This window comes from Theropithecus gelada, chromosome X (assembly GCF_003255815.1).
Source record: "Theropithecus gelada isolate Dixy chromosome X, Tgel_1.0, whole genome shotgun sequence".
NCBI classification, from domain to species: Eukaryota; Metazoa; Chordata; class Mammalia; order Primates; family Cercopithecidae; genus Theropithecus; species Theropithecus gelada.
In genome coordinates this window covers 68,014,028-68,030,381 of record NC_037689.1, presented here as the reverse complement: position 1 = coordinate 68,030,381, position 16,354 = coordinate 68,014,028, and the positions used below count along the sequence as shown (strand labels likewise).

The following is a 16,354-nucleotide window of genomic DNA, read 5'->3' as shown; positions in this document are numbered from 1 at the left end:
TCAAATCAGGTCTGTAGTTAATAGTATTCTACCAATATTAATTCCTGAGTTTTTACAATTATACTATGGATATATAAGATATTAGCATTAGGGAAAGTAAAATTAAGTATGTACAAAAACTATCTGTACTAATTTCACAACTTTTATCTAAGTCTAAACTTAGATCAATAAAAACTTTAATGTTTTCAATTTAATAAAATTTATATACCAGGCAGATGCTCCAGTGTTTATCCTGTAGTTTTATATTCCACCACCACCCTACCAAGTGCCAGAATACGACTACAGTTTCTTAGAAGCATGCTTCTAGCCCATTCAAAAGTAGAACTTAATTGAGGAATATCCAAAAATATAAGGTAATGATGTTGTATTTTGTCTATAAATTATAATTAGTTTGAGTAATACAAATCATCAACAGCAAAGTTAGTGTGGTATATTTCAAAGAATGCTGGAATAGGAACAAGATCTTAGTTTTGGCACCAGTCCTGTTGTGATCTGTCCATTTGACACTGGGTTCACTCAACTTTCTCATCAACAGATGACTTCCATCTGAACTACCATAAATTTATAAATCTACAGATGATCAGCAAGGGATCAATTCTTCCTTTATACTAGGCAATTGTACTAGGCAATTGTAAATTACTACCAACAGCACAGTGGCTTGGCACATATATATATTCTTAAACTTTATTCATTTATCAAAGGTTTATTAAGGGATTGCTGTATTCCAGGCACTCTTAGGCACTGAGGATATATAGATGTATAAGACATGATTCCTGATCTTTAAGAGTCTAATAGGGCCGACAGATCTACAAACAATAATACAGTATGAAAAATGTTACATTACAAAAACATGCATGGTACTTGGAAACACAAAGAGAAAAATTCATACTACTGGGATTATCAAATAAGCCATCAATAGAAAGCAGTATTTTAGATGGGTCCTGAAGGAGGAGAAAGAATTTTCACATACAATGGGGATCAGCATTAAAAAAGGCATAAAGGTATGAGAGAATATATATTCAGACAGCAAGGTGCATGGTGTCATGCTGCTGAAGCATGACTGTAGATGGAGGGGAAATTTTCCTGACAATCATATATAACTGTAAACTTGAAGCACAAATATAGTGCTCTAATTTATACTACTCACATACAACAGGAACCCTCAATTCTAGAAATAAACACAAACATTGCTTTGGCCCAAGGTGGTAGACAGAATGGCTCCCCAAAGATGTTCAAGTCCTAATCCCCAGAAGCTATGAATGTATTATCTTATATGGCAAAAAAATATAGTGCTTTTTGTTAATGCAATTGAGGATCTTGACATGGGAAGATTATCCTGGATTATCCAGGTATGCCCTAATGTAATCACAAAGTTCCTTAAAATGAGGAGGTAAAAAATTCAAAGGCAGAAGGAGATGGAATGAGAAGCAGAGTCTGAAGTGATGCACTTTGAAGTTGGAGGAGGGGCCATGAGCCAAAGGATTCAGGTGACCTCTAGAAACTGGAAAAGATAAGGAAATTTTTCCCTGGAACCTCCAAAACTAATGCAGCACTGCCTACACCTTGACTTCGTCCCCATAAGACTCATTTTGGACTTCTGACCTACAGAACCTAAAGAATAAGTCTGTATTGGTTTTAGCCACTACAACTGTGGTAATTTATAACAGCAGTAATAGGAAGCTAAGACCACTAGTAATAGCAGTAAGTGATGAGGCAAAAGGAAATGCAAAACCACTCAGCAGAAACATAGGGATCCCCCAGGCAAAGTTCCACTTAAGAGAAATTCAAAATTCAACATTTCAGGGGAAAAAGGAAGGAAAAATACTGACCCTAAAGCTGGAGAGAAAATAACAAATCGTATTAAACCCCCCATAAACGTTATATATGAGGAAAGTGAAAATCACCTGGTGGCAACCGAACAGGCCCCGGAGACAAAAACTCCTTATCTGAGGAATTTAAAAGGGAGCAAAGACCACCTGGTGACCATCAAACAGGCCATCTGGAGGATCAACTCCTTATCTAGGGAATTTAGAAATAATTAAACTTCCCTGGTATATAAAGTTGACATCTGATTCCAGGCCTCTTTCAACTTTTATAAGTAACTAAAATTTCTATACATCTCTGGAATGCCATGTTGAAACTCATTTTACAACCCTAAGCTCCCACATTAAGGTCCACAAATACCCCTAAGGAAAAAAACACGGCTGAACGCTCAGTCCTCTCATTGAGGCAACCCGCTGGAACCTTTTGCAGAGTTCTTCCTAATAAACTTTCCTTTTTCAAACCTATACTGTTGTTGGCAAATTCTTTTTACCAACCCACGAGGTGACCACTTCCCAGTGTTAGGGCTCTGATACCTCACCTGGCAATATAATGGAAATATGTGAAAGAAGCTATCGATAGTGGCAGGAGACAGACAAAGGCCTAGGCAGATAGCGGCACGTCCCCAGAGAAACCCCACCTCCAAGCTGAAGACAGTTTAAAGCCTGAAAGCCAAGCTACAAGTCAAATCCACCGATTGCATTGAAAACCTGTCTTCCTGTTTGGCATGCTTTCCTCTGACTGATCCCCACCCTTCACCTATTTTACTTATATTTACCCTTTCCTAATTGCTTTTCTACACTACTATGCCCAACTTTGAGTGGTGCCTTTGCTTTAGCCTTTCTTTGCATACTCAGAAAACAATCAGCACACATTCCCCTATTCTGAGCCCATAAAAAGCCCCGGACACAGCCACACTAAGAGAGAGAGAAACCACCCGGAGTCCCCTTTCCTCTTCCATCGCTCAATAAAATTCTTCTCTGCCCATCCAGACCCTTCTAATTGTCAGTGTATCCTCATTCTTCCTGAATGCGGGAAAAGAGCTAGGGGAACCACCAAACTCCAGTACAATCTACAACACAGGAAGGCTGAGTGGCCGGGTCACCTCCAGTGGAAGGCCCAGGACCAAGTGAGGCCCAGGCAGTGGGGATGTTGCTGGCTGTGGAGGTCCCTGGTTGGCAAAGTGGCCAAGAAAAATCCTGTATCACTATAAAACAAGTTTGCTTTACATGTTTTAAAACAATGAAATAGGCCTGGCGCGGTGGCTCACGCCTGTAATCCCAGCACTTTGGGTGGCCGAGGCGGGCGGATCACAAAGACAGAGTGTACCACCAACAGACTCAGGGTGAAAGAACTTCAGGAAGCAGGATACTGGTGCCAGAATGAAGAGCAAGCAAAGAAACTGGTGCACAAAGGTAAATCTAGATAATCATTGACTTACAAAATAAAACAACAACAATAATGATTAAAAGAGGTATAAAGTCAAAGTGTCACCAAAATGCTACATAACAAAAAACATGAGAGGGGTGGGCCTTGTACTGCTTGAGAAAACACTTTGATTAGCTTAGAAGTTTAGTCTCAATATATACATGAAAAAGTTATTTTTTTTTATTCTAAAGGAATAGAAATTTCTTCATATATCACTCTGATATGGTTTCACAGTGTCCCCACTCAAATCTCATCTTGAATTCCCATGTGTTATGGGAAGGACCCAGTGGGAGGTAACTGAATCACGGCGGCAGGTTTTACCCCTGCTGTTCTTGTGATAGTGAAGAAGTCTCACAAGATCTGATGGGTTTATCAGGGGTTTCCACTTTTGCATCTTCCTCATTTTCTCTTGCTGCTGCCACGTAAGAAGTGCCTTTTACCTCCCACCATGATGTTGAGGCCTCCCCAGCCATGTGGAACTGTTAAGTCCAATTAAACATCTTTTTCACCTCAGTCTCGGGTATGACTTTATAAGCAGTGTGAAAACAGACCAATACAGTAAATTAGTACCAGCAGAGTGGGGCGTTGCTGAAAGACACTCAAAAATGTGGAAGTGACTTTGGAACAGGGTAACAGGCAGAGGTTGGAACGGTTTGGAGGGCTCAGAAGAAGACAGCAAAATGTGGGAAAGTTTGGAGCTTCTTAGAGGCTTGTTGAATGACTTTGATCAAAAGTGATAGTGATATGGACAATAAGGTCCAGGCTGAGGTGGTCTCAGATGGAGATGAGGAACTTGTTGGGAAATGAAACAAAGGTGACTCTTTTTATGTTTTAGCAAAGAGACTGGTGGCATTTTGCCCATGCCCTAGAGACCTGTGGAACTTTGAACTTGAGAAACATGATTTAGGGTATCTGGCAGAAGAAATGTCTAAGCAGCAAAGAAAGCATTCAAGAGATGACTTGGGGCCGGGCACGGTGGCTCACGCCTGTAATCCCAGCACTTTGGGGGGCCGAGGCGGGTGGATCACCTCAGGTCAGGAGTTTGAGACCAGCCTGGCCAACATGGTGAAACCTCGTCTCTACTGAAAATACAAACATTAGCCAGGCATGGTGGTGGGCGCCTATAATCCTATCTACTCAGGAGGCTGAGGCACGAGAATTGCTTGAACCCGGGAGGCGGAGTTTGCAGAGAGCCGAGATCGCGCCACTGCGCTCCGGCCTTCTAGAAGACAGTGAGCCTTTGTCTCAAAAAATAAAAATAAAAAAAAAAGGTGACTCGGGTGCCGTTAAAGGCATTCAGTTTTACAAGGGAAGCAGGGCATAAAAGCTCGGAAAATTTGCAGCCTGACGATGTGATAGAAAAAATACATATATATCTCTAAGAAATTCAAGCCAGCTGTAGAAATTTGCCTAAGTAACTAGGAGCCAAATGTTAATCCCCAAGACAATGGGGAAAATGTGTCCAGGGTTTGTCGGAAGTCTTCACAGCAGTCCCATCCATCACAGGCCTGCAGGCCTAGGAGAAAAATGGTTTCTTGGGCCAAGCTGGGGAACTCCCTGCTATATGCAGCCTAGGGGCTTGGTGCCCCGAGTCCCAGCGGCTCCAGCCTTGGCTGAAAGGGGCCAATGTAAAGCTCAGGCCGTGGCTTCAGAGGGTGCAAGCCCAAAGCCTTGGCAGCTTCCACGTGTTGCTGAGGCTGCGAGTGCACAGAAGTCAAAAATTGAGGTTTGGGAACCTCTGCCCAGATTTCAGAGGATGTATGGAAATGCCGGGATAAACAGGCAGAAGTTTTCTGCAGGGGCGGGGTCCTCATGGAGAACCTCTGCTAGGGCAGTGCAGAGGGGAAATGTGAGGTCAGAGCCCCCACACAGAGTCCGTACTGAGGTACTGCCTAGTGGAGCTGTGAGAAGAGGGCCACTGTCCTCCAGACCCTAGAATGGTAGATCCACTGATAGCTTGCACCTGGAAAAGCAGCAGACACTCAACGCCAGCTCATAAAAGCAGCCAGGAGGGAGGCTATACCCTGCAGAGTCACAGGGACAGAGCTGCCCGAGACCATGGGAACCCACCTCTTGCATCAGTGTGACCTGGATGTGAGACAAAGGAAATCATTTTGGAGCTTTAAAATTTGACTACCCCACTAGATTTCGGAATTGCATAGGCCCTATAGCCATTTTGCTATGGTACATTTCTCCCATTTGGAATGGCTTTATTTATCCAATATCTGTACCCCTATTGTATCTAGGAAGTAACTAGCTTGCTTTTGATTTTACATGCTCATAGGTAGAAGGGACTTGCTTTGTCTCAGATGAGACTTTGGACTGTGGACTTTTGGATTAATGCTGAAATGAGTTAAGACTTTGGGAGACTGTTGGGAAGGCACGATTGCTTTTGAAGTGGGAGGACATGAGATTTGGAGGGGCCAAGGGCGGGAATGATACGGTTTGGCTCTGTGTCCCCACCCAAATCTCATCTTGAATTGTACTCCCATAATTCCTATATGTTGTGGGAGGGACCCAGTGGGAGATAATTTGAATTATGGGGATGGTTAAGCCCATACTGTTCTCGTGGTAGTGACGAAGTCTCACGAGATTTGATGGTTTTATCAGGGGTTTTCACTTTTGCATCTTCCTCATTTTCTCTTGCTGCCACCACATAAGAAGCACCTTTTGCCTCCCGCCATGATTCTGAGGCCTCCCCAGCCATGTGGAACTGTAAGTCCAATGAAACCTCTTTTCTTCCCAGTCTCAGGCATATCTTTATCAGCAGTGTGAAAACAAACTAATACAACAAGGAAATCTAATGTCATTACATTAACATCATACAAAATAGTCTTTAAAGAAAAAAGTTACAAAAAAGCTAGAAAAAAGAAAAAATCTAGGCAAATAGAGTAATTACACAAGGATATCAAAATTCTAAACCTGTATGCCCCTATCTATACTCAGAATATATAAACAAAAATTAGAATTGAAAGGAAAAATAAGAATTCCACAATCAGTATAGGAGATTTTAATATACTCCTCAATTCTATTAATTAGAATTATTATTATCTGTTAATATTAATAGATAACATAAATTTCAAACAATAACATTAACAAATTTGATCTAGAGACTGGCGTGGTGGCTCAAGCCTGTAAACCCAGCGCTTTAGGAGGCCGAGGCGGGCGGATCACGACGTCAGCAGATCAAGACCATCCTGGCTAACACGGTGATACCCCGCCCGTCTCTACCAAAAATAAAATAAAAAATTAGTCAGGCGTGGTGGCGGGCGCCTGTAGTCCCGCTACTCGGGAGGATGAGGCAGGAGAATGGCGTGAACCCAGGAGGCGGAGCTTGCAGTGAGCCAAGATCGCGCCACTGCACTCCAGCCTGGGCAACAGAGCGTGACTCCGTCTCAAAAAAAAAAAAAAAATTTGATCTAACATATAGAGCTGCATATCCAACAATTAAACACAATAAGCCACATGGAGCTATATACTTCCAAACCATGAAGCAATTCTAAAAAATACCAAATAACTGATATCATGCAGAGCTCATTCTCTGATTATAGTGTAATTAAATTGGAAACCAATTATGAAAAGAAAAACTAAAGTTAAAAACGTATTTGGTTAGAAGGCATAAAGCACTCAAAACCCAACAGTAAAACAAACGATCCAATTAGAAAATAGTCAAAATACAGAAGACATTTTATCATAAAAGATATACAGATGACAAATAAGCACATGAAAAATGTTCAAGATAATTAGCCATTAAGAAAATGTGAATTAAAATAAGGAGATATCACTACACAACTATGAGAATTACCAAAAATACAAAAAAAGGTGACAACACCAAATTGTGGCAAAGATGCAGAGGAACTGGATCACTCATACACTGTTAATGGGAAATAGTATAGGAACTCTGGAAAATAGCAATTTCTTAAAAAGCTAAATATATATAATTACCACATGATCCAACTCCTGGAAATTTATCCCAGAGAAATAAAAACTTATGTTCACATACACCAAAACAACTATATAAATGTTCACATAGCAATTTTATCTGTAACAGCCATAAAATAGAATCACTCCAGGTACCCTTCAACAGAGGAATGCTTATACAAACTGTGATACATACGTAATATGAAATACCACTCAGCAATAAAAATAAACGAACTACTGATATATGCAACAACCTGGATAGATCTCCAGGGAATTAGGCTGAGTGAAATAGTCCAATGCCAAAAGTTTACAAACTGTCCAGTTCTATACATGAAATGACAAAATAACAGAGATAAAAAACAGATTAGTGGTCACTGGGGTTAGGAACTGAAGGCAGGGGAGTGGCAGAGGAGGGAGGTAGATACGGTTACAAAAAGGCAACATGAGAGATCCTTGGTGTTAACTACTCAGTATCTTACAATTTTTCTACACCAAATCTAACATACACATTATAAATACATATTTTTCTGTAACTTACTTCTCTGGAGAACGTATAGAAGGTAACAGTAGCTGCTTCTGGGAGGTGAGACAGAGGACAGAGTGGGTGGGATGCAGGCAGGGAAAGGAGGCACACTGGAACTTTTTTACTTTAGTTTGTGTCATTTGCATGTTCTGTCATGGGTGTTGGAATTTAAAAGTCAATAAAGATGTTGAAATTTAAAAATATATTTGGAAATTTAAAAAGATAACCTCTAAATAACCAACAGAGCAAAGAAGAAATCATAACAGCCATTAGAAAATACATAGAATTCATGGGAGAGAGCTAATGTGGTCCTTAAAGGAAACTATATAGTCATAAATGATTTTATTAAGCAAAAAGGCTTAAAAATAAAGAGCTAAGAATTTAATTCAAAAAGTTAGAAAAAGCACAAGATGGATTCCAAGCCAAAGAAAGGAAATAAAGATAAAAGTACATATTGAAGATAACACTGAAGGAGTCAATAAAGCTAAAGCTGGTTGTTTGAAAAGACTAATAAAACAAACAAATATCTGGCAAGAAAGATCAAGGAGAAAGAAACAGAGAAGAGGCATAAATAATATTAACAATGAAAAAATGTCCTGAGGCTGGTCCAAGTGTGGTGGTATTTACAACTAATTGATCATAATCAGTTACAGATTTATTTGCTCCTTCTCCTTTTCAACTCCCATTGCTTCAATTGACTAGCCTAAAAAATAAAAATAAAAAATGAGTGCATAGTTACAGCAATAGCACAGTATAGTAAGCAAGAAAGAGAATCATAAATGCTGCAGTTAGAAATGAGGAAAAGGCCAAAAATTGGGGCAGTAGTAGCAACAGAAAGATCAATAAGGAGCTTATCAGAGTAGTCCAATGGCAATGATGGTGGGATGAACTAAGAGGAAGAGTGGAGACAGAGAAAACAGATTTAGGTTGTTTTTGGAAGTAGAGTTGACAGGATATGCTGAAGCATGAAATATGGGTTTGAAGGAAAGACAGAATGAGATTAAAGATAATTATTAAAGACAAAAGTCAGTACTTCCTACCTCAGCATACAAGGTCCTCAGAATGACTCCAGTTTAATTCTTCTAATTTCAACTCTCATGAACCCAATTCACTTACCTTACCTTCCAGTCCTACTAAAATTCTCACCGTTCACCTAGCATCCCATGCTTTTTCAGTATGTTCCCTCTTTCTGAAATGCTCCAATTCCTCATTAAACCCCACATCATCTTTCAAGACTCAGCTGAAATGTCACCTCTGTGACGCTTTCCACAAATCTCACAGGCATAATTAGTCACTCCTTTAATCTGGCTTCCCACTATTCTTATCTAATAGTAGCAGTAGTATTAGTACCTGTTGGGCATCTCAAATCAGAAAATCTGAAATCTGAAATGCTTCAAAATCTAAAACTTTTTGAGTGCCAACATGATGCTCAAAAGAAATGTTCCTTGGAGCATTTCAGATTTTCAGATTAGAGACACTCAGCTAGTAAGTACACCACAAATATTACAAATACATGTATATATAGCAAATATTACTATATATATTGCAAACATTACAAAATATATATATTACGAATACATATATTACATATATATTACAAATATTACTATATATTGCAAATATTACAAAAATTTGTATATGATATATATCAGAAATATCTCTGATATATGAGATATATATATCTCTGATATATATGATATATCTCTGATATATATATACGTACCTGAAATCTGAAACACTTCTGGCCCCAAGCATTTCAGATAAGGGCTACTCACCTGTAGCAGCAGAAGCGGCATTGTTAAGAGCAGTAGATGCTCTTATATATATCTCTGATACATATCAGAGAGATATATATATCATATATATTTATATGTATTTACCATGTATCATATATATTTATCATGTATATCTGATATATCGATATATATGATGGATATATACATCTGATATCTATATCTTATGCATATCTTATATATCAGATATATATCATAATATATCAGATGTATATATCTGATATATATCATAATATATCAATATATAGCTCTGATATATGTATCTGATCTATATATCTCTGGTGTGTGTGTGTGTATATATATATATATCTGAATCCCAGATACGTGTGTGTGTGTATATGTGTGTGTGTATGTGTGTGTGTGTATATCTGAAATCCAAAACACTTCTGGTCCCAAGCATTTCAGATAAGGGCTATTCACCTGTAGTGGCAGAAGCAGCATTGTTAAGAGCAGTAAATGCTAACATTACTGAGGGCTTACTATGAAGCACTGTTATAAATCCATTACATAGATTAGTTGATTTAATCCCAACAACCTTAGATATTAAATATTATGCCCTTTTTTATTTTGCTAACGTTGGTACCAATATTATGTCATTTTTATAAAGAAACTAAGGTACAGAAAGATTAGATAACTTGCCAAAGGTTACACACCTAGTAAGTGGAGAAACCAAGATCTGAACACAGGCATTCTGGCTTAAAAGCTCACATACAACTTCCCAATAAAGCCAAAGCATAGGAATGGTGGGAATGTGAAACAGTATAGCCACTATGCAAAACAGCATGGCACTTCCTAAAAAATGAAGAGTGGAACTACTATATGGTCCAGCAATCCCACTTTAATTTATCCAAAAAAATAGAAATCAGGATCTTGAAAAAAACATTTGCACAGCCATGTTCATAGCAGCATTATTCACAATAGCCAAGAAGTGGAAGCAGCTCAAATATCTATCAACAGATGAAGAGATAAACAAAATGTGGCATACACATACAGTGGGATATTATCTAGGCCTAGAAAGGAAGGAAATCCTGCAGTATGCAACAAAATGGATAAGCCTTGAGGACACTGTGCTAAGTGAAATAAGCCAGTCACAAAAAAGACAAATACAGTGCTGCATAAGTACACTTATATGAATGAGGCATCCAGAGTAGTCAAAATCATAGACAGAAAGTGGAGTAGTGGTTACTAGTGGCTGGAAGAGCAGTAGAAAATAGGGAATTATTGTTGAATGGGTACAGAGTTTCAGTTTTGCAAGATCAAAAGAGCTCTGGAGATCTGTTGCACAACAATGTGAACATACTTAACACTACTCAACTCAATGCTTAAAAATGGTTATGATGGTAAACTTTACATGTTTAAATGACAATTTAAAAAAATTATTTTTAGAAAATCAAAGAAAGGCATGTCCACAGAACACAGATATATGGTATAATTTTACATGTAAAGCAGACATGACAGATAGAGCTGGGGAAGTAGACTGAACTTGATGAAGAGTTTTAAATGCTAAAATGAGTATTAAATGAGAAAATATTTAATCCTGGCCCAGAGCAGGAAAACATTACATAAATGTTCCCTTCCTTAAGACTTTCTCCTCTATGGGTAGAGAGATACTAAGGTTTTCAAGGAGTAGAGTCGCCATATATGAAAATCTACACCCTCCTGCTTTTCTTCTCAACCTCTGATTGTTTCCTTTCAATCTCCTTTGGTGGCTTTTCTCCTTTGACCCATGCCTTAAAAGTTGCTCTTGCCCAGGTTTCTATACTTGCCTGTTATGTGTTTCACTATATGCATTTTCAGGATGATTCTATTCACTTCTTTGGTTTTAACGGCCATTTATTCACAAATAATGCCCAAATCTCTTATCTCCAGCTCTAGATCTTCCACTCAGGCTCCTTATACATATACCCACATACACAAACACATACACATCCCTAGGTGAATGGATCTCTTCACCAAGGTATGTCAGTAGTACCTCAAACTCAACATCTTCAATTCTGAACACATTATCTTCCCTTCCCCAGCTCTATCCCTAAGTCTGAACATTCTCTTGAATTCCTCACATAAGTAAATGAAATTGGCACCACCATCCACCAAATGGCTCAAACCAGAATCTTGGGTGTCATCTGTAATTTCTTCCATTCCCTCACCTACTTTATCTGATCCACCACCAAAAATTCTTGCTATAATATAACCTCAAATCCTTCTACCTTTTATTCATTCTGATTGCCAATAGCTTATTCAGGTCATCATCCCTAAACTAGATCATTGCAAACAGCCACCTAGTGGGTCTGCCTACCCTTCTCCAACCAACTCTCTACTGTGTAGTACTAAAACACACATCTGATCACTTAATTCCCCTGCTTAAGAGCATTTAATAGCTCTTTAATGTCTATAAGATAAAGTAATTCTTTGACCTGAGCCCTACCTTTGTACTCTCAACTTTCCACCCCACCCTGTACTTAATTGTATATTCTCTGTGCCTGTCATACTCAACTACGTGTAGCTTCCCAAACTTGTCATTCTCTTTCATCTCTCAAGTCTTTGTACATGTTGCTCCATCTGTCCAAAATGTTATTCCCAGCTCCAACCCCTATTAGTACATCTCATTCGATGAAATCCTACCTGTCCTTAGAACCTTAGATAAGGTACCTACTCCTATGGGGAGCCCTCTCACTGAGTTAGTTGTCCCCATATAGCACCTTATATATACCTCCATCAAACAGCATAGCACGTGTATCTATTTTACTTCCCTTACTAGATTGTGAGTCAGTGTATTTTTATTTATCTTTGCATTCTTAACATCTAGCACAATTCCTTGCACAAAGATTCTCAATAAAAATGAATGAACAGTGATAGTGTAAAAACTTGATGACACTAAAAGTCAAGGTTACTGACTGCATACTTTTTTAGCCACAGATTACATCTCTAACAACAGCTATTTATCCAAAATGTGTGTGACATAAAGATTATACATCACCAAACTAACCATTAACAAAAAAAAAATCATATACACAAATATGTATTAGCACTTATCCATCCATCAAATATCTAATGCATACCAGCAACTGTGCTAGTGCTGGAGATACAAAGATGACTAAGACCTATGATGTAAGAGTTTAAAGGGTAGTGGGGAAGACAGGGAAGTGAATGATTAAGAGTATGATAAATGTCATGGCACTCTTATACAGTGTTATAAAAACCTGAGCATAGTTGTGACACATAGCCAGTGGGGTTTGAGGAAGTGGGACTTCCCTGAGGAGGTGGTATGGAAGCTAAACATTGAAAGACAAATAGAAGTTAGCCAGGCTGAGGGGTAGAGACAGGCAATCCAGGCTGAGGGGATACCTTACGCAAATCCCAGACAAAAAGTAGGAAGATGAAGTAAAGACTACAATATGTTCAGCTACGGCAAATTTCAGCATTGCTGGTGTCGACATCTAAAGATTGAAGTGGCAAGAGATGAGGCTGGAGGTGTAACCAAGGCCACATCATAGAGGGCACTGTATGACATACAGAAAATCTGGACTTTCTCCTATAAGCCAGTTATATCTAAACTGACCCAGACCCACTCATTTCAACCACAGCAGCTCTGCTTTCATCGTTTTGTTTCAGTTCCCTCATTAAGTCTTTTTTTAAACTTGGAAAATCACTAACATAGGCAGCAGAGAAACACTGAAGGATTTCACGCAGCAGAGTGATGTGACTGGTGGCAGTGTGATAAATAAACTAGAGAGCTAGAGATAAAGTCAGGAGGTTATGAGCTTACCCAGCCGAGAAATGACAAGGTTTGAACGAGGGAAATGACAGTGACATAAAGAAAAAGAGATATGGAGAGCTATTAAAGTTAGGGGATGTAAGTGAAATTATATTTTCAAAGTATGTATCATAGTACCTAGAAGAGCTCAATAAATGTTTTCTATTATTATCAAAATCATCTGAATAAATCTGGAGGATAAAGCAAGAAAATCAACAGAAGTTTCCAAGTGTCTTAAGCTGAGCAACTGGGTAGACGATGTTATCATTCCAAAAGACTGGGAGCAGGATGCTGTTTTTTGGGTTCTGTACATTTTGAGGTGAGAATGGGGAGGATGAATTCATGGCTTAATATTAGCCATGTTAAGGTGCCTGTGGAACATCTAGATGAAGATATCAGATGATAGGGTACATGAAACTGGGGCTCAGAACAGATTCAGATCAGGAGATATCAACAGTATGCAGACATCCATTACCCTCAGATAATGGTGCCAAAGAAGCCCCCAAATCTAAGCTTAAGGTGTGGGAGAATCAATATCGAGATGTATCTAAACTTTCAAAAGCTATCAAGTCTGAGGATGTACAAGAGAAGAAGAAAAGTTTTGTCACTTTGAAATGCCATTTTTATTATACTATAATGTCTTAAGACAACCATATTATCAAGCTTTTCTAATTGATTCACTGCTTGTCAAAGTAAGATCTAGGTTCTTATATTTTTAATCAAACTTTATTTTTGGAATATGAGTAAACTCAATTTGATTTATAAAATAGTCTTCATTCTAGGAAGACCTCATGTCCTGGAATAAGAAAACACAAAATAGGCCAGGTACGGTAGCTCTTGCCTGTAATCCCAGCATTTTGGGAAGATCTTTTGAGGTCAAGAGTTCAAGACCAGCCTAGGTAGCATAGCGAGATTCCATCTCTACAAAAAATGTTCAAAGTTAGCTGGGTGCAATGGCATGCACCTGTAGTCCTAGTTACCAGGAGGCTGAGGCAGGAGGATAACTTGAGCCCAGGAGTTTGAAGTTACAGTGAGCTATTACCATGCCACTGTACTATAGTCTGGGCAACAGTGTGAGATCCTGTGTCAAAAAAAAAAGGAAAGAAAAAGAAAAAGAAAAAAACAACACACATACCTACACACAAAGTAAATTTGAAACTAAAATTACACAAGGTAAATTTAGAAAAAGTACTTAATGTCTTTATGTCCCACATTCCCCATTTGTCAAATTGGGATAATACCACCTACCTTACTTGGCTGTGATAAGAATTAAGTTACATAACATGTATAAAGAAACTAATATGTTGACTAGCATATAGTACAAGCTCAACAAATAACAACTTTTACTATCATTCTACTTTTGAGAAATGAGAAGCAAGTATTTTATTTTTAATGTTAGGTTAAATAAATTCATCAAAAATACATATGAATTAATATTTTAAAGCATACTGTCTCAGTACCTGGGCTTCAAGGTAGCAGATTTTCCTTTTTTTTGAGACAGAGTCTTTCTCTGTCGCCCAGGTTGGAGTGCAGTGGCGCAATCTCGGCTCACTGCAACCTCCACCTCCGGACCGAGTTCAATCAATTCTCCTGCCTCAGCCTCCCAAGAAGTTGGGATTATGAGCATGCACCACCATGCCCAGTTAAGTTCTGTATTTTTAGTAGAGATGGGGTTTCACCATGTTGGCCAGGTTGGTCTCAAACTCCTGACTTCTTAACCTCAAGTGATCCGCCCACCTCAGCCTCCCAAAGTGCTGGGTTACAGGCATAAGCCACCATATCTGGCCCAAGGTAGCAGATTTTCTGACATGCAAATCCATGATATGTCAAAAAGACTGAATTGAGAGATTAACACAAGCAGTCGTGCATACAATAGTGAAATAGTAAAAGTGAATTACAAAGGCAGGATGTGTATGAAAACTGAATCCAATTTAGAAATTCCATCCAGTTGTTCCCAAATCTTAGCTATTATAACAGAGGAGTTACTATGCTTTCAAAATGGATTCAGAACAGGTTAAAAGAAGATTAACTCATGCTACTTTTTAGATTCCCACATATTTACAATGAGATTACATATGGGAAGGTACTATAAGCTATGATAAATCTAATTTTTTTTTATATTGTAGCATTCTGAAAAACATTGTAGTTAATATCTAACAGAAAATAAAAAGTATGTTTCTTCTTTCTATTCCTATTCAATGAACAATTAAAGTGCCAAGATATAATAGTCAAAAGCACTTAATAGAAAGGTGGGAGATTAGGGGTTTGTTTGGGGGGGATATAGAAATGGAGAGATTTAATCTATGCTTTATCTTAAACCCGAGTTTTCCATCAACCTCCTGTTTATCATCACATTCAAGAAAAAAGGGAAAAACATAATTGTAGATATTTTTCCTAGTTAAAACTTCCTAAGTTTAAATTTTGATGAAGTTCAAGAAAATAATACTCAAAATCAATTGGCTGATTTTTACAATCATCGAATATGAAGCCTAAAATACAACAGCATATATAGGTTGTATATACCCACACACGTATGGAAGAAAAAGGGCAGGCATGAGGTTTTCAAGCCTCTTGGAGAATTACTTGTTACTTTAAACAAAATCACTCATGAGAAAAATAAAATGATGCATTTGGTTTATTCTCAAAGGAAAGATCACTATTTCACAGAATAGTAAAACTTGTATGCTATATATTTCACATATTAGTGGTTAAAATTAAACAATTCCAGTCTTTTTCCTAACTTAAGTTTATGTATGATACATACATACATGTACATAGGTACAGACATATATGTGTTTATGTAAATTTTAATCTTGTATAGAGATATTTAGGAAGTATTAAATGCTATCGTTGATAAACTTACGAATCAACATGCAGAACTCTCCGGCCACTTCTTGAGCATGCAGCTGCAATGATGGATTCAGGCAAACCTATAAAAGCACACACCTGTATCATTTAGAATGTAGAAATATATATATTTCACATAAAATGTTCAATTCATGCCATTGCTATATAGAATAGTTTAACCAAAGAGACCCATCCTCGCTAGTATTCAGAATTATAAAGTTTTATATTAATTATACTGTAAGATGTTTCTTAAACATATACTACTCA

The 16,354-nt window shown here is 38.1% G+C and overlaps 1 protein-coding gene across 6 annotated transcripts in view; it reads right to left on the bottom strand.

Annotated features, from left to right (window-relative positions):
- Positions 1-16,354, bottom strand: part of CHM (CHM, Rab escort protein 1) — a 183,654-nt gene that overhangs the window by 147,020 nt on the left and 20,280 nt on the right. For 5 of the 6 annotated variants that reach the window (XM_025373121.1, XM_025373124.1, XM_025373125.1 and 2 more), the window contains exon 2: positions 16,104-16,170. The exons of the other annotated variant lie outside the window; for it this stretch is intronic. In XM_025373121.1, coding sequence (XP_025228906.1) covers positions 16,104-16,170 — 67 coding nt within the window. The remainder of the gene's footprint in view (positions 1-16,103; positions 16,171-16,354) is intronic. 6 annotated transcript variants of the gene reach the window in all.